At 30.1% G+C, this 26,490-nt stretch overlaps 2 protein-coding genes across 3 annotated transcripts; both read right to left on the bottom strand.

The window, feature by feature from the left end:
• Nucleotides 1-6,762: 6,762 nt before the first annotated feature.
• On the bottom strand, nucleotides 6,763-8,066 carry LOC111675153 (general odorant-binding protein 28a-like). Its single transcript, XM_046945883.1, has 2 exons — nucleotides 7,741-8,066; nucleotides 6,763-7,647 (listed from the first exon to the last, which is right to left on the bottom strand). The coding sequence occupies exons 1-2, from the start codon at nucleotides 7,966-7,968 to the stop codon at nucleotides 7,438-7,440; spliced, it is 438 nt and encodes a 145-aa protein (XP_046801839.1). The 5' UTR covers nucleotides 7,969-8,066; the 3' UTR covers nucleotides 6,763-7,437.
• Nucleotides 8,067-11,234: 3,168 nt separating this feature from the next.
• Nucleotides 11,235-13,411, bottom strand: LOC111675154 (glycerophosphocholine phosphodiesterase GPCPD1-like). Of its 2 annotated transcripts, XM_046946300.1 has the most exons (2): nucleotides 11,684-13,411; nucleotides 11,455-11,618 (listed from the first exon to the last, which is right to left on the bottom strand). In XM_046946300.1, the coding sequence occupies exons 1-2, from the start codon at nucleotides 13,340-13,342 to the stop codon at nucleotides 11,601-11,603; spliced, it is 1,677 nt and encodes a 558-aa protein (XP_046802256.1). In that variant the 5' UTR covers nucleotides 13,343-13,411; the 3' UTR covers nucleotides 11,455-11,600. The 2 variants fall into 2 exon arrangements, with proteins under 2 accessions (XP_023291667.2, XP_046802256.1); XM_023435899.2 differs by having other exon boundaries at nucleotides 11,235-13,411.
• Nucleotides 13,412-26,490: the final 13,079 nt, after the last annotated feature.

Genomic DNA, 26,490 nt, shown 5'->3' with positions numbered 1-26,490 from the left:
GAAACTCTCCAATCATCAATTTTGTTTATAATATCGTCTTTACATATAGTTGTACTTTCTATTACCGAAAGTATCTTTATTATCAAAGTTCAATGTTATCAAGTCATAGTTACATGATAACATATGGGCTTGTCCCATGTAACTGGCATTTGGTCCCCAAGCTACATAGTAATGGAATTAAAACTTATCTAAAGTTTCTTACTTTACCCTTATTCATCCAGATTTATCAGAGCCGACGTTTGAGACACATCTTAAGATAAACATATGAAGCTATTTTACGCCATTTCTTCAGCACCGTTGCAAACAATGTTGACAACACTTTTGATAGGAGAATGTAAAAGTTCCTGTAGTATGAGAAACATGTTCTCGGACGATATCTTGTTGTGCCGGATAAAAAGAATTTTTATACCCTACACCAATATAGTGGGGAGGGTATTATGCGTTTGTGTTGATGTTTGTAACATTTAAAAATATTGCTTCTAGACCCACCTTAATGTATACAAATTGGCTCAGAATCATTTTCTGAGTCGATTTGGCTATGTCCGTCTGTCTGTCTGTGTGTCCATGTAAACCTTGTGCACGCTACAGGTCGCAATTTGATGAAATTTGGCATATTCTCTTTTCTTGGTTCAAGGACGAACGCTATTGAAAATCGTTGAAATCGGTCCATTATTTCGCCTAGCCCCCATACAACCGTACCCACGAATAGGGCCTTTAGGCTCATAATTACGTTAAATGTTCTATTATATAAACAAAAATCTGCAAAACTTAGTTTTATTGAACGATAAATGACACTACTAATTTTTATAGTGATCGGGCCTCATTTGACCCTAGCCCCCATACAAACTCCCCTCAGAAAATGTCTTGAAGGTCAAAATTCACTTATAATTTCTAATAAATCAATTAAAATCTACATAAATAATTTTGAAGTAGACGTAAATTCCTCTCGCAAAACTTATAAGGATAGGCCCATATTTACCCTTACTCCCCTATGAGCCCTCTTGTAGAAAATCTCTTTTTTGCCAATTATACGTAAAAATATTGCACAATAGGTTAAAGAACAAATTAAATGCTTTATTTTTAAAATTATCAACTTTTTTAACATACTGACTGGTGTAGGGTGTTATATAGTCGGCAATGTCCGACTATACATTCATACTTGTTTAAATTAAGGCTAATAATTCTGAGGGCAACGGCTATAACGGTATTTTGGTGTCCTTGTCGATGCTTTTTGTATCTACCCTTTCAATCGGCATCTTCCCAATTTCTTCCATCGAGCTAGTGGCAACCTCTTTGCTTTTAGAATTTTTGTACTCATCGTTTCCAGTAGAGGCTATTGATGTTGAAGGTACAGTCTTAGGTATTATAGTTTTATATTCTAAAGAACGGCCTGTCGGACACATACATACATATACATATATGTACATATATACAATAAAAATATTACCATAAATAGATTTCAAGATTTATTTATTAAAAAGTGAAAATGTGATTGTTTTTTTTTTAAGCAAATGTAATTGCGTTTTGTTTTCATTTCAAAATAATCTATAAAATTCTCGATTAATTAAAGCAGACGTTTTTAGTTGCATGTAACTGTTGTTATTGCAACAGACTTGAAGAAATGGCGCCAAACAGCCGCAAGTGTCAATCATTTTTATAGAGAAAATAAAAACAAAAATAAATCAAACTTCAGAGCCTTCTTCTTTTCCTTGCCTCCGTGCCATTTCATCCTGACCCACTACGCAATAAAAACCAAAAACAAAAGTATAAAATAAACAACATCCAAGATGCTAAAACTATAATTAAACTTTATGCGAACAGATCAACAAACCAATCCAAAAGGGAATATTAAAAAATATCAACAACAATAATAAATAAATGATAACAATTAGCAACATTGTATTTCAAACAATCAACTAAAGTTACAGTCAGATTTATTGAAAACTCCACTCCACTAAATGGACAAAAAGAGAAAGGAATTGGAACAGAATTAAGTGCACAACATTTATTGATTTGATCGACTATAGACTGCAGGCAGGATGATGACAAAAATAAAATACAAACATTTAAACCAAATCTACACCATTCAATTCTATGCCGAGTATCAATGGCATCACTAGACTTTGGTCTATGCAAAGAAAACAACACAATACTGCACATAGATGAGAGAAATACATTTATACGTATAAACACTCTCGCACTTACTCCTCTTGTCTGCCGAACCGTTGAAATGCAGCTGTTTTTTTAACGTCTGTACTCACCGTGCTATCGCAGTAGTAGTAGTAGAAATTCCAATTCTGCCAGCCAGATATGAATACGAGTGAATAAATAAATATAAATGATGGGACCGACCGTTCAATCAGTAAAGTTGGCTGACTGGGCTTGGCTTAGCATGGCATGGCGCGTGCTAAAAATAATTTAACAAATATCGATAACATTGTTGTTATTTTCGTTAATAAGAACTAGATCACGACTTAATCACGTTGAATTGCCGTCTGCTGTGAAACTCGGTAGGAATTGTTATTGATCAATCAAAGCTTCTACAACTGCAAATAATATCACTCTACACTCTCTCATACTCAAACAACGTCCGAACTGAAAAAAAAACATTTCATTTGGGAATTTAATTTGTAGCAATGAACGATGAATTAAATGATCTCTCCCATTTCATCTATGCATCACTGGATTTGTTTACATTTTATTCCGTCTCAATTCATTAGGTATACCCTACCCACAACGAAGAAATGTTTCTCTCAAAGTATTTAGTGTTCTCTGAAAAAATGACCTAGACCCACATTATCAAAGCTTTATTCGAAAGAGCTAATATGTAGTATGTTCCTGAATAGATTCTTGGATATTATGACACCAATAAAAGTGGTTTTATGTCCATGGAAACTATGAAAGTGTCATAGATACGGTTTAGGTTTATAAATAAGTAAGGATAGAGCATCTCTAACTCTTGATACATATGATGCAATTAGGATTCCCTTTTTAGATCCGTTATTATACTTGATGTTACATAACAATATGTATGGATATCATGTCATGCGACCACATACAATCTATTTTTCCAGTGTCAAATCCTTATGGAAAATGTGGATTATCAGTGTTATCATTTCTCATTCGTTTATTCATCGATTTTGCCGATGAAATATGGATATCCTTTTGAGATAAAGTTTAGTTATATAACGATCTGTTAATTTCAATTAAAGAGAAAGACATATTCTTATGTTGGAGTTAAGGGTCTTGATAGATAGAGATAAATATATAAATAGTCGACTTCTTGAGAATCAAATTCTTCTCGACACCATATCGAAGCACATCTGAGAACATTAGTGTAGCCTATTCTAAGTGGTTTTCCGATTTTAAACATCCTGAAACTTATATTAACTCGATGTTAGTCGACATTATTTAATATATTTTATGATCACATTTTTCTCAAGATTCTAAATCGATGGCGTAAAATTTAGTCTGAAAATGTTGAAAGTATGAGACAATCCACTAGGTCCTATAAAGGGTAATAAAGCAAAGCACTAAAATCTACCAGCCGAGTTTTTGTAGGGCCAGTGTGATGATAAAGGTATGCTTTCATATTATCTTACCTAAAATATTAAAATTCAGATTTGTTTAGTTCAAAAGGTCAAGGCAAACATATTCAGGGGCCAAATTACAGTAAAATTAATAGTAATTTTTCTATTCTAGTGGCAAAAACCCCACTTTATTTAACTAGTAATTTTAACATAAAAGAATTCTGTTTCAATACAATTGAAAGATTTATCTGAAAAACCCAGTTGTTTTAGTTAGAAGAAATATATACAATATTTAGAATACTGGGGCTTGAAGTTTTGTTTTTAGAATTCAGGTCATTTATGACTGCAAAATATATAAATAAATAATAATAATAATCTAGGCTTTGATATGATCCATAAACTAAAAACAAAAAATTGTTTACAATTAGAATAAACAAAACAGAAACAACAATTAAATCATTTTTTTTTAATTCTCAAGCTATGTATTTATATGCAAGTATACACTGTACGATAATTATTTAAATGCACAAGCTATAATTATAAAGATGATGCTTGAATTCATGTGTATTTGTCTTCTGATAATGATTTTGCCCAATTTGTTTTTGACTTAAAGCACTTTCCATTTGTGAAAACCGGATTTTGGAAAATTATCTCAAGCCGATAAACTCTAAATTACAGAGGCCAACACCCAGCACAGTTTTAGTTTAAATCTTTAGAAAGGGATATTATAGAATTTGTGTTTAAATGACATAACTTTTGAAACCGATGTTCTTTCAATAAGATCGGCCAAGAACTCTCAGAGTTGTTAAACTTGTGTTTCTTATTATCTATATAACTTATTACCTATTTCTCTTAGAAAAATTTTGCTTCAATTGATTGTACCTATCTAAATTACTATCCAGTAGGACCATCATTCCGGTTGGAAAATATCGGTTTCAAAAGTTCACTTGACATGATATCCTCCATATATAAAACAAAGCTATTTGAGCATTTAAACGATTTTCGTATAGTGTATATCTCTGTGCATTTCTAAGAATTGTGTACTTATACATTTTTATAATTATTGTACTTTATTTGATTCATATTTAAAGCTAAGACCTTATACACACATACATACTATATGTACATATATAAAATAAATAATTGTTAATCTTATTTATTTAATATATTATAATTTGTGTAATGAACTACTTAATTTGCTTAAGAAGCCAGGAGAACGTAAATATTTACTTTCCGAATTTTTTTAATTAATAAAAATTTATTTTAATATTATGACTAACAAATACATATTCTGTATCTATGTACATATTTAAATATATGTACTGCAAAAATTATTGGAGTATATGATCCATTTAGTAGTTCTTTGTAACACAGGTATGGATCATGTTTACTTTTTTACACAACATGTTCCATAGCCTCCACATCATGGGTCTATGTTGCGAATCATGTGCTTCCATAATTATACCAGGAGAGTAGATTTAGGATTATTCTGATGCATGGATGGATTTCGTGGCCCACACCTAGGACATCACTATTTTAAATGGAGCATGTTTTTCAAAATATTTGGATTAGTTTTGTACCAGTACTTGTCCTTTGCGAAATACTCTTTTCATATACGTATGTATATTTATGTACAAAATTAGATAAATAGATTCATGTTATATTTTTATATTAATCAGTTTATACCCTACGCCCCTATAGTGTTTATGTTGATGTTTGTAACACTATGGTGTAAATCGGTTCAGAATTTTATGGTTCGATCTATGTTTAGTGTGCATGGATATAAAGGTCCTAAATACTCCTTACGATCAGTAATATAACTTTAAAGTTCTACAAGACCGTTCTTTAACATAGTTATAAAGCCATTTTTTGAAATAAATTTAAGTTGTAGAAATATTTTAAAATAAAAGTAACCATTACCATTAACAACAAGTTGGGCCCATTCTGTAGTAACTTATGCTTACAACACTTAAAATGTTGGTGATGAAATGAAACGGAAATTACTTTTATTTCCTCACAATACAGTGGTACCCAATTCGAACACAATTGGTTCATAATTGGTCATATGTAGGTCTAATAAAAGTGCGTTCACGGCAAAATAATTGTCTGGGAAACGAACGCGCACTTAATGAATTGTACTTCGACGAAACTTGTTCGGTTTTGTGTATATTAACCTGTCATTGGTATCGGTATGATCTGTAAAATGGGGGTCTACTATTACCGAATATCTTTCGTATTTTAACCAAAAATACAGTTATTTTGTTACAGTTAACGCTAAGATACAGTCGCCATTAAGAACACTTCACACGATCACACTTTACGTACGTAAAGTCTAATGACAAAGTAAAATGATATTCCATCCGTTTAACAAAAAAGAGAATAAAAGTCGTATGATTTATATTTTTTCTGTTTACACGATTGGTATAAAACAAAAACAAAGAAAGATGGAAACAGCTGATTCACTTGTTTTGTATGTGTTTACATAAAAATACATCCCTGATCTAATGCGACCTGCTTGTTTTTTAAATCATTTCAAAAAATGAAGAGAGCCATACAAATTTGCCATCCGTATTCTCTCTCAATGTGTGATGGTTTTATTACATATTGCGTTTAGGCGAACCCATCCGTACTATTCTACACAAAATTTTGACAGATCATATTACTTGTGTGATCGTGAAAATCCAGCTTTAGCTGAATGTCGAAACGGTAGCTGACTTTATTGTAACAAACCGTAAAATAACAAAATTAATGTGCATCCTTTTATATTCTATAAGGGTACGTTTACACCAATTTAAATTCAGTTGTTCGCTTCATCATCGATATATTACACTGCACATCAACATAAGGAGTAAACCGTATTAGTAAATAAAACACTAGGTCTAAAAATTTGTGTTGGGTACATCATTTTGTCAAATCCAAAGTGCATACAACAGTCGTTGTGATCGACTAGACATACTTTTAAAGATGGATGCATTTAAGTATGAGTGTATATGTGTATGTATGTGCATCTGATATTGACTGTCTGTTTCGTTGCAAACGAAATAATTTGTTTACGCTTTTTTAACAGTCAGTTTTGTCAGGGATTCCTCAAGAGAATAAGATTAAATAAAACATTTTCGTAGTTGTTGTTGTTATTGCTATTTTATTTTGTTTTCTTTAAAAATATAAAAAATACTATTTTTATAATTTTTTTTCATATTAATCACGCATCTAGGAAGTGATTTATGAGAGTTTAATTTTTACTCAAGATGAGAATGAACGTACATATAAAAACAAAAACAACAACAGAAAATCCAACCAACAAACCAAACTCTTCGTAGAAAGATTAAAATGGAAATGGTGCATAAAATATGAAGTAAACAAGTATAAATTTAAAATATTTTTCCATGATTAAAAATAAATACAACAATAACAAAAACAATAACAACAACAATATCAATAACAATAAACAAAAAACAAATTGCTAGAGTTTGTTTCATAGTGACATTAAGGATTTTTCGAAAGAAATCTAAATATAACTCAGTTTTTAGGTTCTTTGCTCTTATTATAAATTCATTAGTCATTACTCACAGTTAACACTTTCAAATAGGGAATGTCTCCCATTACATTAACGCAATTAAATGGAAAATGTAAAAGCTAAGTTACAAAAATCAGTTATTGTTTGATATAGACAGGTCATAGGTCACAATGACCATGAATAAAATAAATTATTTTTCTCGAAAATTCTGCTTCAGACCGAAAAACTGTATTCATGACCGTGTAAATTGGCATTTATTATCGAGCTTTGAGCCTAGAATATTTTGATTCGAGCGCGTTAATTCGGCCCCAGGTTTGACATTATAAAACACTTAACTCTTTATTTACGGTTTATCAATTATACATATATTCTGGAATTTTCTTTTTTGTATTAATGTTGTGGTAATCCAAAAACTTTGAGTTGTTCCCTAAAACAGTGACCATACTCGGCTGCTGCCTCACAATCATCAGAAGAAACTTCAATTTCACTGCATGCGTTTAGCAAAGACTGGACTAATTGCATTTTGCTAACATCTCCATTGGTTAATTTTCGGGCCTCCTCTAAAGCAGCCATTTTATCAAATTTTCCATCAGAGTCCATCTGTTTTATTTTTAATTTATACAAAAAAAAATAATTTATTTAACAACCGTAATTTTTCAGTGAAATTTTTTTAAAAATAACGTAAATACTTACAACTTTATATTTTTTCATAAGACAGGAACGAAAACATTTCCCCGTTACTGTAGATGGTGGTTGTCTATTCAATAAATCCTGTATATCAGCTGTTGTTGCCCCAACTTCCTCTTTACATGTCTCAAGATTCATTTGAAATATTCTTGGACCAGCATTTGGACTTAAGGATGAATTGGCCCATGAGAATGTAAATAAGCAGAAAAATGTTAAAAATTGTAAATTTGACATTCTAAAATAATTAATTTAACGTTTGGTAGTTGTGTTCCAGATCCATTAACAATTCTAACTAATTGAAAAATAATGAAATAATTATGTTTTTATATGAAAAATAAAACAGTTTTAGAACATGCACTGAAGATGGTATTCATTCAAGTGTTAAATTATAGTTCAAGACATCATTATAAAATAATTAAAAAAAACAAGTTATAGTGAAATATTTAGTTATGACGAATCTATTTTGTAACCACAGAATTGAATTCTTTGGGTTAAAGTAATTTTGAAAGTGTTTCTTGAATGGGAGCTAGTTATAAACAGATCCGAAAAAAATATATATACAAAACATATTCCTATTGAAATTTTTTCCATTGCGATCTTTATGTGAAATTCTATTATGGACGTTTGGAAAAAATATAATTTGTAAAACTAATTCTCGAATTACAGAACAAATTGGAAGAATAATTGACAAATTTAATACCAAAAATATCTGAGCTTTTCCGAAAATGTATTTTATTAAACATACGAACTTACGAACCGACATAGCTTGAAAGGTTTTGGAAATTTAAAAGAAGGTGAATCATATTCGCATAATTATGAGTGTTATACTCAAGTGTGTCGAATATACATAACTTTATTTAGTTTAGTTAAATCACGATTGTCGATCACTTCTTAGTTACATATTGACCGATTTGGTTAATTTTCAAATCGTAAAGTCTGTGTAACCTTAACTTATACTCTACTAAGAACGATATACATTCACTCGAAGATCCAAGATAATCCACTGTGATTCCCTTTAAGATGGAACAAAAAAATAAACAGAAAGAATATAGAAAAGCCGTTGAGATTAATGTGAAAATAAATGAATTCCTATCCTACACAGAGAAAACAGATTCGTTGTGATAGCCGAATTTGTTTCCAATCGAATTCAGTCGGTTCTAACAACTATCCCAAAATTCGATTGTAATTATTGTATAATTCGGTTAGTATTACTGAATATATGGTGTACACAAAAATTTTTAATTATTATTTGGTAATCTGGATTGAAATTATTGGTATTAGCAACTGAAATATTTTTTATAGAAAAACAATTTGTGGATTATGTGTATTTGAAAATATATTTATTTTGTGTAAAGTATTTACAATAAAATATAAATATGTATAAACTTACAAAGCGTATAAATATAAAATAACTTCTCCCCTTTTGCTTTGAGATTTTCATGGTAATAAATAGCGATTTTGCTCTTGATTCTGCTCAACATTTTCAAAGGAACACTATCTTTCCACGCCTTTCCGCTGCTGTAAAATTATTAAAAATTATAGAAAAGTAACACAAAATAGATTATAAGATATAAAATACACCAAACATTACCTTTTTTTATCCAAATTTCTGCATTAACTTATCCTCAAATGTAATTAGGTTTTTTATATTATAAATTCGTTTTATTTTATTTATTTTTGTATAAGTACGTCAACTATAATTACCAATTAATCGGTTCTGAACATCGAATTTGGTTCCTTTAACCGTAATTAAATTTTAAATAATTACTTCAATTGATAATTGGTTGCAGTGCTCAATATTTTTTACTTTCTACTGTTTTTCGGTTGTAGCGACTAATATTTGATGTTCTTACGTTTTAATCCTAAATAAAAGTCGGCTGCATTTACTGAATTGCCAAATGAATTTAATAACCGATACAATTCAGTTCAAATTATTGATTTAGAAATTGTTAAACCACAATTCGATTAGTATTATTGTTTTTTAATACTGAATATAGAAAATCAGTTAAGTATACAGTTTTTCAATAACAGCGATACAATTTTAATTAGTTTAACTAAATATTTATCATGGTAACCGATTTCCCATCGATCTGTTTTCTGTGTGTAAGAGAAATAATGTTGTTATTATTGGTGGGGAATTCTGTGAGTTCCGACACCTAAATATTCAATCCCCTCCTCTAACAAATCCTAGAATGTCTCTTATACAACACCTAGCTACATCTCCTAAATCATCATGAGCAGGAAATGGCTTGTTCTAGCCATTTCCTGCTCAGACTTGGTGTTCAAGATCTTCTTTGTCCTCACACAACCTACTAACGGTGCTGGGCGCTAGAGAACTATAGGCATATAATGGGGTGTTAGTTCTACAATAACACATTGTCTATATTGTGATTTGGTATAAGTCGTGTCATGAGCCCTACACTAACCAAGGCTCTCCAGCAAAAAAATAACTTCCAAAGAAGCGAAAAAGAAGTGGAAAAAGAAATGGAAGTACTGAAAAAGGCCTGAAGAAGTTATGATTTTATCACAGGCTTATCATAGGAGGGATGTCCTTTTCATTTGATTCCGAATTCACTACATCTGATGTCATTCTCAGGAAGTAATTTTTATGTTATTTTTTTGGAAGTTAAATTGTATTATTATATAATACAACTAATTTGATTTAAATAATATTAACATAAATAAATATATTACACGTATTTATCAAATAACTCCAAAATAAAATTGGTTTAATTCAAAAAATTTCAGTACAAAAAAATATTAAAAAAAGGATTCTTTTCGCTTCTTTGGAAGTCAAAAAACATCACTTATACAGAAGGTAAAAAATTCACCCAGTGCTAGTTCCCTGTGAAAAAAGTGTTCAATAGTTTGTCTAATCCTAAATTACATTTCACATTTGACAAAAAAAATCACAAATATAAAATGGATTTTTTCGCTTCTTTGGAAGTCAATAAACATTACTTCTAAAGAAAAGCGCTACTTTTGAAGTGGTAATAAATGTTATTCTTTTGGAAGTACATTCTTCGCATTTTTTTGCTGGGTCTTTAAACATATCTAAATCTAAATCTTTGGAGACAGCATATTTGAATAAACAAAAATATGCTGCAAAAATTTAATTTCCATTCTGAATCAAATATATTTTCGCAATATAAATTTAAGTTTGGATATACATATTAAAAAAAGAACTAATAGTGTAATTCTCCGATTTGTCTAAAATTTTGTTCGCGAGGTTGGCAACCGCTAAACTATTGTTGCCACTTTAAAACTTTTTCAGGTCTACTGAGTCTAAAAACCTTCACCGAAATTCTAAAATACTCTTACCTTTTATTCTATTCAGTCAAAAAAGCCGTTTAGCACCAATAACGACATAGATTAAAATACCAATATTACAATGATACCGTTACCGAAATAAGTCAAAATACTGATATTGCTTAAATACCGTTGGCGAAATGAATTTAGACACCGATAAATGTCATTAAAAAAATAATTAAAGTTTAGAAACTTGAATTTTATTTTTAATAATTTTTACAAAATTTACATACATTTTTAAACAATTTTAAGCAGAGCATATATTTCTATTTTCTGAAATTTTATCAATCAGATCGATAATAAAAATATTTTGCTTCAAATCCACAGGTTCCAAACAATGATTTATGCGATCGCATATAATACCATCTACACCTAATGTTTTCAGATATTTACGTGTCTTTTCGTTACGGTTTTCTTCTCCCCAACTAAATACACAAAGATCTCGTTCATGTATATCCGACACTTTTCCGGGCGTTTCAAAAATATCTGCTGAATTGATAATAATCCCTAATAACTCCATGGCATTGGCAAAATAAGTACCACTAGGTATGGAAGTACTACGTGGATCCAAATATCTGTTTTTATTTAAATTGTCGCGGATCATTAATAATATCGGATAAAGATTCTGTTTTAATCGTACCATGGTGCAAATATCAGCATCAAATGATGAGAAAACGATACGTCGGGAACCTGCTTTCTGTAGGACAACTTGAAGAATCCTATCTACGTACTCATTTTTATCGAAATCCGCTAAAATGCCATCTGCTAACTTTTGAGGCCATTTGATTTCTATAATGTAACCAATTTTATTATTAACTTGTGTTAGAACTCTTTCAAGTGTCATAAATGGTCGATTGTCTTTTATATTTAAACTACAACTAGTTCCGGTTACATTATCTTTTGCTTGTTCATAGACTTTAACACGCTTTAATTGATCTAGAGTAAATTTACTGACAGATATACCTTCTAAATTTTCGGTATTTTTTCTTAATATTTTGAGGGAATCTATTTCTTTAGGAGTTAAGGGCAAATGCATAACATCGTATTCCTGTTGATCAATATCAAGATTTTTCGATATATACAACTGAAAATCATGATAAACTATTGGAATCATATCTTTAGTTAGTTGTACATCAAATTCAACCATGTCTGCTCCATGTTCAAATGCCAAGTTAAATGAATTAATGGTGTTTTCTCTGAGAATATTATTTTGAAACCAATAACTTCTTCCACAACCCCTGTGACCAACAAATATTCCCTCATGTTTAATATTCCAGTGACGTTGAAAAGTCTTCTCCATATTGAAATCATTAGATAGCATGGGTCTCACCATTAAATAATCACACTTCATGGAACCAATAGGACGATGTTTAGTGCCGCACATTATTGCTAAGTTTAGTGTACCTTCTGAACTCTTCATATCTTGAGGCAAAACATTTTGATAGCCAAAATGATGTGGTGGTACATCGGGGGCGGATTTTGAAGTATAATTAAACAAATCCAATTGATAAGCAGTGTGCTCTATATCTCCCAATGTCAGATTAAATATTATTATGTCATCACATCCACAACGGGTGCCATATTTAGATTGTTTGATAAATTCTCCATTCTTATCTTGTAGTGAGGCAACTTCACAATATGCAAATGTTTGTGTTTGATTTTTATCTAAACTCTCTATAAGTGATTCAGTTTCTAGTAATGATTTAACCTCACATTTCTCTTGATCTTTAATTTTTAATGGAGTAATCTTTATATATAACGGTGAACTTATAATATGCTTTAAAACAAAAGGATTTTGATAAAATTTAAACTGAACAATTGTACTGTAAGGATTAATCCAACCACGTTCAAGTTTTATTTTATCTTTATAAATGCCAAAAGTTTCACATTCTAAAGACTCAATATCTTGCTTCTGATGACGACTTATCAAACGAGCTTCACAGTGTGTCTCCCAAAAACGTACAATTCTTTGTCCTCTGGCGTTTAAAGCACACACTAAATATCTATAATGTATGTCATATTTTAGAGGTAAATTTACTGTTAATGTCCAATATAATGAATTTTCATGTCTACTAAGGGGCACAGAATGTTGAACGTTCCAATTGCCTAAAATGGCACAGTTTCCTGAAATTGCCAATGTTTCATTTGAACATAGTTCCCTGTTGAACTTGACTTTAAATATCCATTCTGTTTCTAAAAGAGACGATGACGAAGAAGTTTTCGGCGTTTCAGTAGGACTGGATGGTGGTGTTAGATCTTTGCACACTATCTCATCATCTGCGAAAAACCAACGATGCATTTATAAGTTGTTAATAGTAAATTTCAAAAAAATAAATATATATGTTTGTATGTATGTACTTCAAAGTTGACAAATTCAATTCTGAACAAGTATGAAAGTATAGTCGCACATTGCCGACTATATGATACCCTATACTAGTCCGTATGTTAAAAAAGTGGATAATTTTAAAAAAATAAAGCATTTAATTTGTTTTTTAACCGTATTGTGGAATATTTTTACGTATTATTGAGCTGGTGTCAAATGAGATCCGATTACTATAAAAATCAGTAATGTCATTTTTGTTAACATAATAGAACATTTAACGTAATTATAATCCTAAAGGCCCGATTCGGGGGGTATCGAAATAAAGGACCGATTTCAACCATTTTCAATAGCGTTCGTCCTTGAAAAAAGAAACAGACAGACAGCCAACTCAGAAAGTGATTCTGAGCCGATTGGTATACTTTAAGGTGGGTCTAGGACCAATATTTTGTGTTACAAACATCAGCAGCCCACTATAGTGGTGTAGGGTATAAAAAGTGTTATAATCGCCTTGAATAGGATACACTAAGTAAGGCGAAATCGTTAACGCCAAATAATAAAACAAATTTGATATACGTTTGACTAAAATTCAGGGAGGTGGTCAGGGAGAATTCACAACATTATAACGATACGTTCCCGCTTTAGGCTGGAGTATAGTCGCCGGTGTCAGGGATCGGTAAATAACGATTTGGATGCTTCTCCGACAGTGATGATGTATTGTCGGTAAGGGCACCAAAGCGATAAAACCACCAGACGCTTTTGCTTCTCGATAGCACTGGGTCGAACTGCCCAGCGGACCACAACAGGCAAACAAACATATACATACATATGTACATTAGGGTGACCGCGTTCGTATAGAGAAAAAAATAGGTGTCGATGTTACCAACTAAAATTAAAATCCATTTCATTATAAGATAGCGTTTCTCAAAATTTTTGTTCTGGGGTCAATAAAAATGTGCTTTTTTAAAGATTTTATGATTTTTTCATATTTTTTCCAAAGGAAAGTTATAAAATTTTGGTATCATAAGAAAGGTCCTTGAAGGATGCTTTTAACGGCATATTAGAAATTTTTGTGTAACAGTAATAGTAATCGAAATGTAAACAATAAGATAGAAACTGTTATTTGCAAAACAAGCCTAAGTAATAAGTAGATGTTTGGGAAAAATTGTGTTAATATTTCAGTTAAACCGGAAAATTTTATTAATAACAAAATGAAACCATTAAATGTTATATATCATTGTAAAGCTAAAGAAATTACGCGTATGCTGATGTACATATTATATACATCAGCATATTTTAAACTCTATTTTCCCAGAAAACCTGGGAAAATAGAGTTTAAAATATTAAAATAAAATACAAAACAAAACGAATTTTGAAAAACAGAAAAAACCATTTCGGTGAAATTGTATAAAGTTTATAGCATAGAAAAATAAATAGAAGTGTTACTGAGAGTAAGAAATATTACTCTCTCACAGGTTCTGTGTGAATTTAATAGAATTGTATGAGTATTTTTATTTTTGTTTAAATAAAATAACAAAAATACGAAAGTACATAATGTATCCGAATTCATCATACCCTACCCCATTGCGAGAAGTAGCAATAAGTTATTTAGTATTTTTTAATGTAGAAGTTATATTCAAGAGATTGATGTTTGCTTAATTAATGAACGTACTACCCATTATAACAATATATAGTCAAAATTTCGCATATATAAAATTTGTTGAGTCGAATTTTATAAATACCCTATTCTTGTATAGCATAAACCGCTTACAAAAAAGTTCAATAGGCTAATTTATGGACGGATTACATCATTACATCGACGCAGGTGTTACAAACTTTAAGACATAAACAAAATTCCGTTCCCATTAGTGTGGTGTAGGGTGTATTTTGACTGCATTTGGGCTGCTTTGAAATTAACAATAATCGTTCATATCAAGCGTTAATTTTAGCATTAGCACAATTCCTTTGGCAAAATAGCCCCTGCTGCTGTAATAAACACTGCTAAAAGTTATGTTTTTCCTATAAAATTATTGAAAACATTTTCAGAAAAAAACAAATTTTTCAATCGTTTTTATTTTTTTAATATAATTTTTAAGTGTCAATATTGACTCAACCCAGCAAACACAAAGAGTTTATTTAAAATTAAGAATAATTTTTAAAGAAGATGTTTCTTACATTGGTCAACTGATATTGAATAAAAATGGCTAATTCAAAACATTATTTCATAAAATATCGAAATATAATGTCAAACAAAAATATAAAAACTTTTTAAACGAAAGAGTTTGTGTTTGTTGGGTAACATATTTTTCAACTAATACATTCTCAAGATTTAGGTTTTGTCATTCTCAGTTTCAGTTCTATGTATACCTTTTCTATGTCATTAAACTTTTTAGAAAAATATGTAAAGTAATGAATAAATTTTTATTTTCGAATTTTCAAATGTTTTCTTTGAAGTACACCTCATTCTCTTTTTACAAAATTTTATTTTCAGCATTAAAGGAGGATAAGGCGTATGTTCCTTAATAAATATATAAATGTGCATATAGAAAAAATCACAATTATACCTAAATTTAATTGTTTATACACAAAAACATATAAATATTTTAATGTTTTGGTAATTATATCCTAAAATTGTTCGACGGTTTATTATACCCTTCACCTTCGTGAGAAGGGTATATATAAGTTTGTCATTCCGTTTGTAATTTCTATAATATAATTTTCCGACCCTATAAAGTATATATATTCTGGATCCTTATAGGTAGCGGAGATGATTAAGCCATGTCCGTCTGTCTGTCCGTCTGTCTGTCTGTATGTTTGTTGAAATCAGTTTTTAGAAGACCCCAGATATCTGCGAGATCCGAATCTTCCATAATTCTATCAGACATACGACCGGCAAGAACGCTATTTAAAATCAGCAAAATCGGTCCATAAATAACGGAGATATGAGCAAAAAACCGAGACAACCTCTGAAAATTTCATATAAAATTTAGATTTTTTATTCATGCTCAGACAGAAACTGCAAAAAACAAAAACAAAATACATAACAATACGGTAAATATTGTTATTGTAATTTGTTTATAAAAGCAAAGCAGAGCAAGAGCAGCAGAGCAAGAGTAGCAGAGCGAGAGCAGCACTAATGTTTTGTTATTGGCTAGAAATATGAAATTAAGTATGTAGAGCCTGGATTAAGTGAGAACCTATAATATTTTTTGAAATTTCTATAATATTGAACCTAGAAACATGAAATTAAGTATACATGGCCCGGATTAAGTGAGGACCCAAACAAGGGGAGTTTTTGGTACTTTTTCGTTTTTCAAAAGGTACTTTTTGCAATTTCTACAATATTGAACCTAGAAACATGTAATTAAGTATGTATGGCCCGGATTAAGTGAGGACCCATAAAAGGGGACTTTTTCGTTGTTCAAAAGGTACTTTTTGCAATTTCTACATTATTGAACCTAGAAACATTTAATTAAGTATGTATGGCCCGGATTAAGTGAGGACCCATAAAAGGGGACTTTTTGGTACTTTTTCGTTCTTCAAAAGGTACTTTTTGCAATTTCTACAATATTGAACCTAGAAACATGTAATTAAGTATGTATGGTCCGGATAAAGTGAGGACCCATACAAGGGGACTTTTTGGTACTTTTTCGTTTTTCAAAAGGTACTTTTTGCAATTTCTACAATATTGAACCTAGAAACATGTAATTAAGTATGTATGGCCCGGATTAAGTGAGGACCCATAAAAGGGGACTTTTTGGTATTTTTTCGTTGTTCAAAAGGTACTTTTTGCAATTTCTACAATATTGAACCTAAAAACATGTAATTAAGTATGTATGGCCCGGATTAAGTGAGGACCCATAAAAGGGGACTTTTTGGTACTTTTTCGTTCTTCAAAAGGTACTTTTTGCAATTTCTACAATATTGAACCTAGAAACATGTAATTAAGTATGTATGGCCCGGATTAAGTGAGGACCCATACAAGGGGACTTTTTGGTACTTTTTCGTTTTTCAAAAGGTACTTTTTGCAATTTCTACGATATTAAACCTAGAAACATGTAATTATGTATGTATGGCCCGGATTAAGTAAGGACCCATAAAAGGGGACTTATTGGTACTTTTTCGTTTTTCAAAAGGTACTTTTTGCAATTTTTACGATATTAAACCTAGAAACATGTAATTAAGTATTTATGGCCAGGATTAAGTGAGGACCCATGAAAGGGGACTTTTTGGTACTTTTTCATTCTTCAATAGGTACTTTTTGAAATTTCTATAATATTGAACCTAGAAACATGTTATTAAGTTCGTATATCCAGGATTAAGTGAGAACCAGTAAAAGGGGACTTCTTGGTACTTTTTCGTTCTTCAAAAGGTACTTTTTACAATTTCTACAATATTGAACCTAGGAACATGTAATTAAGTTTGTATGGCCCGGATTAACTGAGGACCCATAGATGGGGACTTTTTGGTACTTTTTCGTTCTTCAAAAGGTACAAAAGGCTTTAAACACATCATGGTGAAGGGTATATAAGATTCGGCACAGCCGAATATATAACTCTTACTTGTTTTAATACACTTTGGTTACAACTGTAAAATATGGAATTCACAAATGCATATCCTGTAGCAGTCTATTTCTATCTTAAAACAAAAACAATATTTATATTTACACATGGCTATGTATGTATGTTCATATGTAATACATAAGTTGTATTCATTATTATCTATTATTTTTAATAGTTTAAATAAATACATGAGTTATTTAATTCAAGTTCTCTTGATAAGAAAAATAAAATGATTAAACTAATTTTGCCCATTAATGAGTAATGTTTTCAATCACGCTTGTAGATACGGTTAATAATATTAAATAAAATCAATTTTGTTAAAATTATTTCTATTGATGATCACAAAAACATTTTGGCACACAAAAATATATTGCAACAGTTTAATTTACGAACATTTCTTATATGTTTATACTTTGTTTAACGTATTCATAAACAAGAATTTATTGAGTTGGTAGAAGTGAATTGGACAATAAATAGACACAAAACTTCTGCCGACCAAAAATTAACAACGGCGCCTGTAATTTTCCCAGCATCAGCTTATTCAAAACGAATTTATATAAGGTGGTGTACATGATGCCAATTCAATTCAACAGCTGATTGCTAAATTTTTTTATTTATGAGAAGTCAATTTTTAGACCTTTGCAAATTATGAAAAGTCAATTTTGTGAGTTTTGCATTTTATGAAAAGTTTTCCACATTTATTTATTTCCACATTTTTTTCTTTTTTAAATATTTTTTCTCCGACAGATGCCGATTTGAAAAAACACAAAAACAAAGTATGCAACCTACCAATTCAACAAGTTTGCAAAAATGTACTTCTTTTATATGTAGTTTTTCAATCCGTCCGTGAACAAAAATTCCCCGTAAGGAATGTACATATTTGTGTTTAAAAAATTATACAGTAATTTTATTCTATGATTTTTTGAATGCGTGTCTTTTTATTTTGTATAAAATGAGATCCTAAGTCATTTGCGGTTGTTGTCTAAACTAAGCATACTTAATACCACAACCTTTTGTAAATTCAGTGTTGCCAGAAAATTTTTGACTACAGCCCAAGATTGGGGACATATTTTAGGCTGGAAGTCCACCATAAATCCTTATTTTTAAATTAAAATGCCTAGTTTTCCCACAAAAATAAAAACATCATCAATTAATATAGTTCAGATATGTCATATAAACTCCGTCATATTTTGTTCTTGGGCTTATTTGCTACGTTCAACACACAATCCGTGCATTTTTTAGCCACAGCAAGTTTTGCTGCATTGAGAAAGCATGGGAACTCATTTAACTCATGTCGCCAATCTTAGGCCGGAAGTCCCCAAAAAATACAAATTTTAAAATTGAAATTCCCATAGTTTTCCACAAAATCAACATCATCATTGAATACAGCTGAGACATGTTTTACAAATTGCGTCATCTAGAAGTCAGTGTAAAATTAAAAATAAAAAGTGTCTTTGATAAGCGTACATTTTAAATGAAACATAGATGGCGCAATAACATAATATTATAAAAAACATGAATTGTTAGCAGAGCATAGCTCACACATGTTTATTTTTTTCGTTTTTAGGGTGTCAATTCACATATGAAAAAAATATGACAGTTATTCAAACCGCATAGAAATATTTTCACAAATTGTAACTAGCTGTCATTTCATCATTCAAATTGCTATGAGAGTTACTGCGAATAAGCAGATTTGTTGTGCACCTCACACAAACACATATATTTCTTATGGGACCTAGGCTGCTGCGTATCCCTAGGTCCACTTTAATTTGACGCAGCACGTATTAAAAAAAATGATATTGCTGTGCACAACTTGGCGAAATTTCTGTGCACATGTATGTATGTGTTAGAAAATAATTTCATGCTATAGAAAAATTTTAAAATATGTACTTCTCGGTCATATGAAAGGGCTTTGGGAGACGATTTCAATGACATAACATAAATTCAATATTATTACAAATGTCGTAATTTTTCGGAAAATTTTTAAGTTTTTCAAAATTTTAGACAGAATTATATAATGTGATTAATTGAAATTGTTACACTATAAACCATAGAATAGGTATACATAGAAATGAAACTGAGAGTGACAGAACCTAAGTCTGCTGTCAAAAACCTAAGTCGTGAGAATGTATTAGTTGAAAAATATGCAACCCAAAAAACACAAACTCTTTCGTCTAAAAAGTTTTTATATTTTTGTTTGATATTATATTTCGATATTTTATGAAATAATGTTTTGAATTAGCCATTTTTATTCAATATCAGTTTTATTCTGAGGTATTGCTGAAACCGTATTTCTTGGACTCTACTCTACGGATATACCAAGGTCGGAATGCAGCATATTCCCGTTGGACACACAAACAGAAAATGTAGAAATAATTTCATCAATTACGTTCATAGCATTTGATAAGAACGCATAGACAGAAATCTTAAAATAATTTAAAATGCAATAACACTAAAAGTTCAATAACACGAAGCGTATGATTTTCTTTAAATAGGATAAAATTATTTATTACTCATACGTTCCAGTAAACCTAATGACAATTTTCATTAATGATTTTGCAACAAAGATAAATAGAAAACAATCGTATTCCTACGCATTGTCCTGAATAAATAAATAATTATAAATATTAATAGATATTCTTGGTCAGATATTTTAACACATCAGTAGCCACAATCTAAGAAAATGAAATAGTATTCAAGTGTATTATTTAAATGTTACAAATTAAATGTTTTTGAAGATTTCAATTTATAAATTTTTACCAAAATCACACGATGTAAATTTTTTCTTTGGAAATTTAAATTTACGCAGTATTTGTATTTACATATATGTATATTTAGTTTTCAATGTTTATATATATATTGTTACATTAAACAAATTTCATATACATAAACTGGTAACCATAAAGAGTGTACGACTTACAATAAGGAATTTTTGCATAAATTTAGAATATACATACATCCAAATCGATCATGTATAATTGAAGAAGTTAAAGCAATCAGACAAACATTTACATGTCAAAGAAAATTCAGGATTAAACTAGAAAAAGAAATATTCAACAAATACTAACAGGTGGTTAAGTACCAGTACATTAACCTTGTTATGGCTTTAATACATGAATGTGTTTATAAACATATATCTCTTATTTTAAGATATATGCGATACAAAATATATTTATATAATAAATATTATACTTAGTTATTGGCTAACTAACTAACTAACTAACTAACTAACTAACTAACTAACTAACTAACTAACTAACTAACTAACTAACTAACTAACTAACTAACTAACTAACTAACTTCCAGAATATATATACTTTATAGGGTCGGAAAATTATATTATAGAAATTACAAACGGAATGACAAACTTATATATACCCTTCTCACGAAGGTGAAGGGTATAATAAGTGACGACTAAACTTGTTGTACAACAAACAACTACAACAACCAAAAGCTTTTTTTGTGATAATTTAACTTGCTGTCAAAATGTATATGTTGTTGTTTTGAATATGTTTCCACTGTATCAAAAAACTTTCTGTATTCATTAAAAATATGTGGGTAGGGTTTTCAAAGTTTTTAGAGGACCCCAGATATCGGCGAGATCCGAATCCTTAATAATTCTTTTAGACATGCAAAAGAATTAAATGAGATATAAGTAAAAATTCGAGACAACCTTTGAAAATCTCATCAAAAATGGAGATTTTTTTATTCATGCTCAGACAGAAATTGTAAAAAAAACAAAATACATAATCATAAGGTACATTTTGTTATTGTACTCTTGTTTATAAAAACAAGGCAGAGCGAGAGAAGCAGAGCAATAGTAGCAGAGCGAGAGCAGCACTAGTGTGTTGTTATTGGCTAGAAACATGAAATTAAGTATGTGGAGCCTGGTACTTTTTCGTTTTTCAAAAGGGACTTTTTGAATTTTCTATAATATTGAACCTAGAAAGAAGAACTAAAGTATGTACAGTCTGAATTAAATGAGAATCCATAAAAGGAAACTTTTTGGTACTTTTCCATTTTTAAAAGGTACTTTTTGAGTTTTTTATAATAATGAACTTGTAAAATTGAAATTAAGAATATACAGCCCGGATTAGACGAGAACATATCAAAGGGAATTTTTTGGTACTTTTTCGTTGTACTTTTTTGAATTTTCTTCAATATTGAACCCAGAAACAAACATAGTATATAGAGTCGGAATTAGGTGAGAACCCGATAAAGTTAATATTTTGGTACTTTTTTGTTTTTAAAAGGTACTTTTTGAATTTTCTATAATATTGAACCAAGGAACATGAAATTAAGTATGTAGATTAGAAATTAGTTGAGAACACATAAAAGGGAGTTTTTTGGTACTTTTTAGTTTTTCAAAAGTAACTTTTTGAGTTTTCTATAATAATTAATCCAGAACCATGATACTAAGTATGTAGAGGCGGATTAGACAAGAACAAATCAATGGGTATTTTTTGGTACTTTTTCGTTCTGCAAAAGGTACTTTTTTGAATTTTCCATAATATTGAATCTAGAAACATGAAATTAAGCATGTTGTGCCCGAAGTAAGTTATGTAAAAGAGGACTTTTGGTACTTTTCTTCCCGGTAGGGTTCTATAAATCGACTTTATAACAAATTGGCGTATTCAGAAAAAAGAATGTTAAAAAAATATTTGAAATTTTGTGTGAAAAACTCTGCCACAAAATAATTCTATTACGATAAAATTACCACCTCATACTGAAATCCAACATGTAGTGTTTTGAACAAATGTTTTATATGTATTTTTAAACTTCATACATAGGTATACATATGTATATCAACCAGCCAAAGTGAATTTTTAATAAACAAGTTTATAACCGTTAAATATACATTCACTTTTTTGTTATAGTTAAAATTTTTAAATCTTTTGTAATCCATCAATCCATAAATATGTGAGTCTGTCTATAAGTACAATTATATATATTTTTAAAATTTACGACTTTGAATTGTGTTGTGGCATGTTGTATTACCATGGTCATGAAATAAAAAATTTAAATTATACATTAACTCACACACGCACAAATTTGAGGTCTAGTGAGAAAAGAAGTTTTTGAAAAAAACTCCACTTAATAATGTCAGAAAACCGTTCGAATTAATTTTGATAGATAGATAGATAGATAGATAGATAGATAGATAGATAGATAGATAGATAGATAGATAGATAGATAGATAGATAGATAGATAGATAGATAGATAGATAGATAGATAGATAGATAAATAGATAGATAGATAGATAGATAGATAGATAGATAGATAGATAGATAGATAGATAGATAGATAGATATACACGCACGCAAGCTGGTAGAAAAAGTGCGTAGATACACATAAAAAATATATAAATTTTGAGAATCAGTGAGATTAAATTTTTATTGTTATTAAAATATAACATTTTGCATGAATCTTATGGCTAAAAGAAAGAGCGAGCAAAACAAAAATACATATCACCAATATAAATACAAGGGAAAAAAAGCAAAACAAAAGAAATACCGTATAAAAATTCCCCAATTCTATAGAATTCAAAAACTTTATCTCTGTATGTATGTGTGTAGTATGTTGGCCACACAAACAAATCAAGTTCATTTGAATGTTTTATTTTTCTCACTTGTTGGTTGCTGGCGTAGTCGTTACAAACAAAATCAACTGAATCAGTTAGTCAGCCGGTAGCTGATTGTGAGTACATATTCGTCATACACTCGAATCGTTCAGTATCGGAGACAGACGCACATGCAATCTAGTAGTTCATTCAAACATTACGTTCGTTCAATCAGTAATCATTCATGTGTACAAGAAATCGGCGGCATTTTATTAAAACGAAATTAAATAATAAAGTGTATTGTAAAAAATATATATTCTTTGATCATTAAAATCGCATTTTTACAAGTAAATCATTATAAAAACCAATTAATAAAAATTCAAGTGTTTGATTTGTTAATTGTCTAAATAAAATTAAAAATAACAATTAAAACAAACAATTCCGATTGAAATCTTATCAGGTTAACACACTTCCATCGTACAACCACCGTAGTGACAAAAATTTTCAGTCAAAAACTATCAACATTAAAAGTGTATCCATTAAATATTACCTCAAAAAAATTATTACATTCTATTAGAAATCATTGTAAAAAACCTCCTCAAACAGTTACTTCTGTAACAATAAATGGAAATTTAAATCGTTCTATAAGGTCAGTAGACAGTGTAATTCGTTAACAATTAAACCATAACAAAAGTTAATACGTTGAATACGCGTTATTATCTTGCATATCTGTGGTTTACAAACAACTCTTTCTGTCAAGTTTTAATAAACATCTGAACAACATCATCAACAGGTTTTATACAGTCAATTGGCCAACATTGTTTTTGCGTTCTTTTCCAAGGTCATTGCGTCATTATTTCCAGCTACAGCTGTCAAAGCAACAACAAGTATTACTACAACATCAACAACTGAATCTAAAACGTCTCTTAAGTATGGGTTCCATCAACTGTAAGGAATACGTAACCGCCAATGATGCCTGCGCAAATCCACCAGAAAATGGTAAGAACTCTTACGTATAATAGTAAAAAAGTGAGTGAGTTAGCAAAAGTAAGGAATTTATTGATTTATATATAAACCTAAATAATGACAAGACGACGGATAATAGATTGGTTATTTTCATGTAAAATATTTATGTGAATGAATCCTTATTATGTTTAAATGAAGTCATAAAAATGTTTAGTTGTGTGTGAAATAAATCATACAGATATTTTTTAAAAGTAATAATAGGAAAATTTATTCCACTTATTTTTTATTAATGTGGGAACTTAAACACACATTTATTTTTAGACATTTGTATGTAATATGAACAGTTTTTTTAATTTCATAATTATTGAACTAACTGCTAGTTCTAATATTTAGAACATGGCCCTAACTTTTCTAAGCGTCTCTTAATTTCTAGAGGATTCTTTATCTCTACAATTATAAATTTGTTTTGCGGTTTCCTCTGAGAATTATCCTCACACAGGTTCAAGCTAGGTTATCGACAGAATCAAACTTCTATTCTATGTATATGTTTTTCGAATTTTGCGATATTCTATTCGTACTTATTAAAACAAAGTAGGCGAACTTTAACCGATGATTGTGCTTTTCAGTTATGTATTTGAGATCAGATGAGTTTGTTAGTATTTTCAACTCTTTAGTCAAAAACATAAACAATGAACAGCTGTTTTTTGCAAATATTAATAAAAATTAAAATAATAATAATATTGATAAAACAAATCAGAAAAATTACTATTTACATAAAATATTAAGTTTTTCTTCTTCGGGATTCATTATTTTTGTTGATTGTGTTTTCTTACTAATAACTTAGGTTTAACTGGCCAATAGCACTCAGCAAAACATAGAATAAACTAGGTTTAAACAAAGCAGGTAGATTATCTTTATCTGAAAAACCCGCCCTAAGAAGATGCTCTTTTTCTTCTCAGTAATTAAAAAAAACATTTCTTCGCCTATAGGACAAAAATTTTATTATTATATTATCCGAGCGGTATTTGGCATGTGGTCCAAGACAACCAGGAGATTTTATGTGATCTACCATATTGTTTTCAATACTATTGATTGTTTGATTCTAGTTTAGTGCCCTTGTTCTATATTCAATTATATCAACTACTTCTTCTAATATCTTGGTTATAATATCCATCTTGGATAAAACTGTTCCGAGATTCTTTATTGAAGACCTAGAATTAAAATGACGCTAACAGACATTAACACATATACCAAGATCCATAAGGCAATAAGGACGATATCGAGTGACATGGTTTTACCAAAGACCGTGTTGGAATGTCAGAAATCTTAAATCGAATACTCTCAAAGAGGTTAACTTTGGATCATAACTCCAGCATAGACCGTGACGTCCTTAATATGTGCTTAGCTTGTACTTCAAAAACAAGAGGCGAATATGTGTCAGAGAATCCCATAGGGCCTCTTGGAATAATGAAATAGTGGATAGAGCCACAAAAATCCTATTAGGGGTGACTTACAAAAGCAGGATAAAAAGTCTCCTCAAAATTAGCAAGTCTGATGTTCGTAGAATGGACTCACATGATTACAGCCACAACTATAGAAAATTAGATGTGCGAATTCAGACCAATATACAGCATGTGTTGAGGATAGTGAAAATTTGGAGAACTTTATTTGTAAGTGTCAGGCTTTTGTCGAAATAAGTTCCAAATTTGTATCTATGAAGTGATATTATTCCCTATAGGAATTACGTCTAGGAAAGTAGGTTTCTGAATATCAGACGATTCTATATTCATTAACCACTATATAAAGTTTTTAGTTTTACCAACAAACATTTTTAATGAAAAGGACCGAAGAAAAGGCCCGTTTGTGGCTTAGAAGTATTTTTTTTTCGGATTAGACCCTAAAAATCTCCAAGTGAAAGTGTAATTTCTTGATATACTAGACGTAAAAAATCTATAATATGACTGTTTGTCTTGAATTCCGTACAATTGAATTATTGCGTGCATTTAAATTAAAAATGTACAATAAATAAAACAGTAAT

The sequence above is a fragment of the Lucilia cuprina genome, chromosome 3 (assembly GCF_022045245.1).
Source record: "Lucilia cuprina isolate Lc7/37 chromosome 3, ASM2204524v1, whole genome shotgun sequence".
Classification (NCBI taxonomy): domain Eukaryota; kingdom Metazoa; phylum Arthropoda; class Insecta; order Diptera; family Calliphoridae; genus Lucilia; species Lucilia cuprina.
The sequence above is the reverse complement of the archived record's forward strand: the minus strand, read 5'-3'. Positions and strand labels throughout refer to the sequence as shown.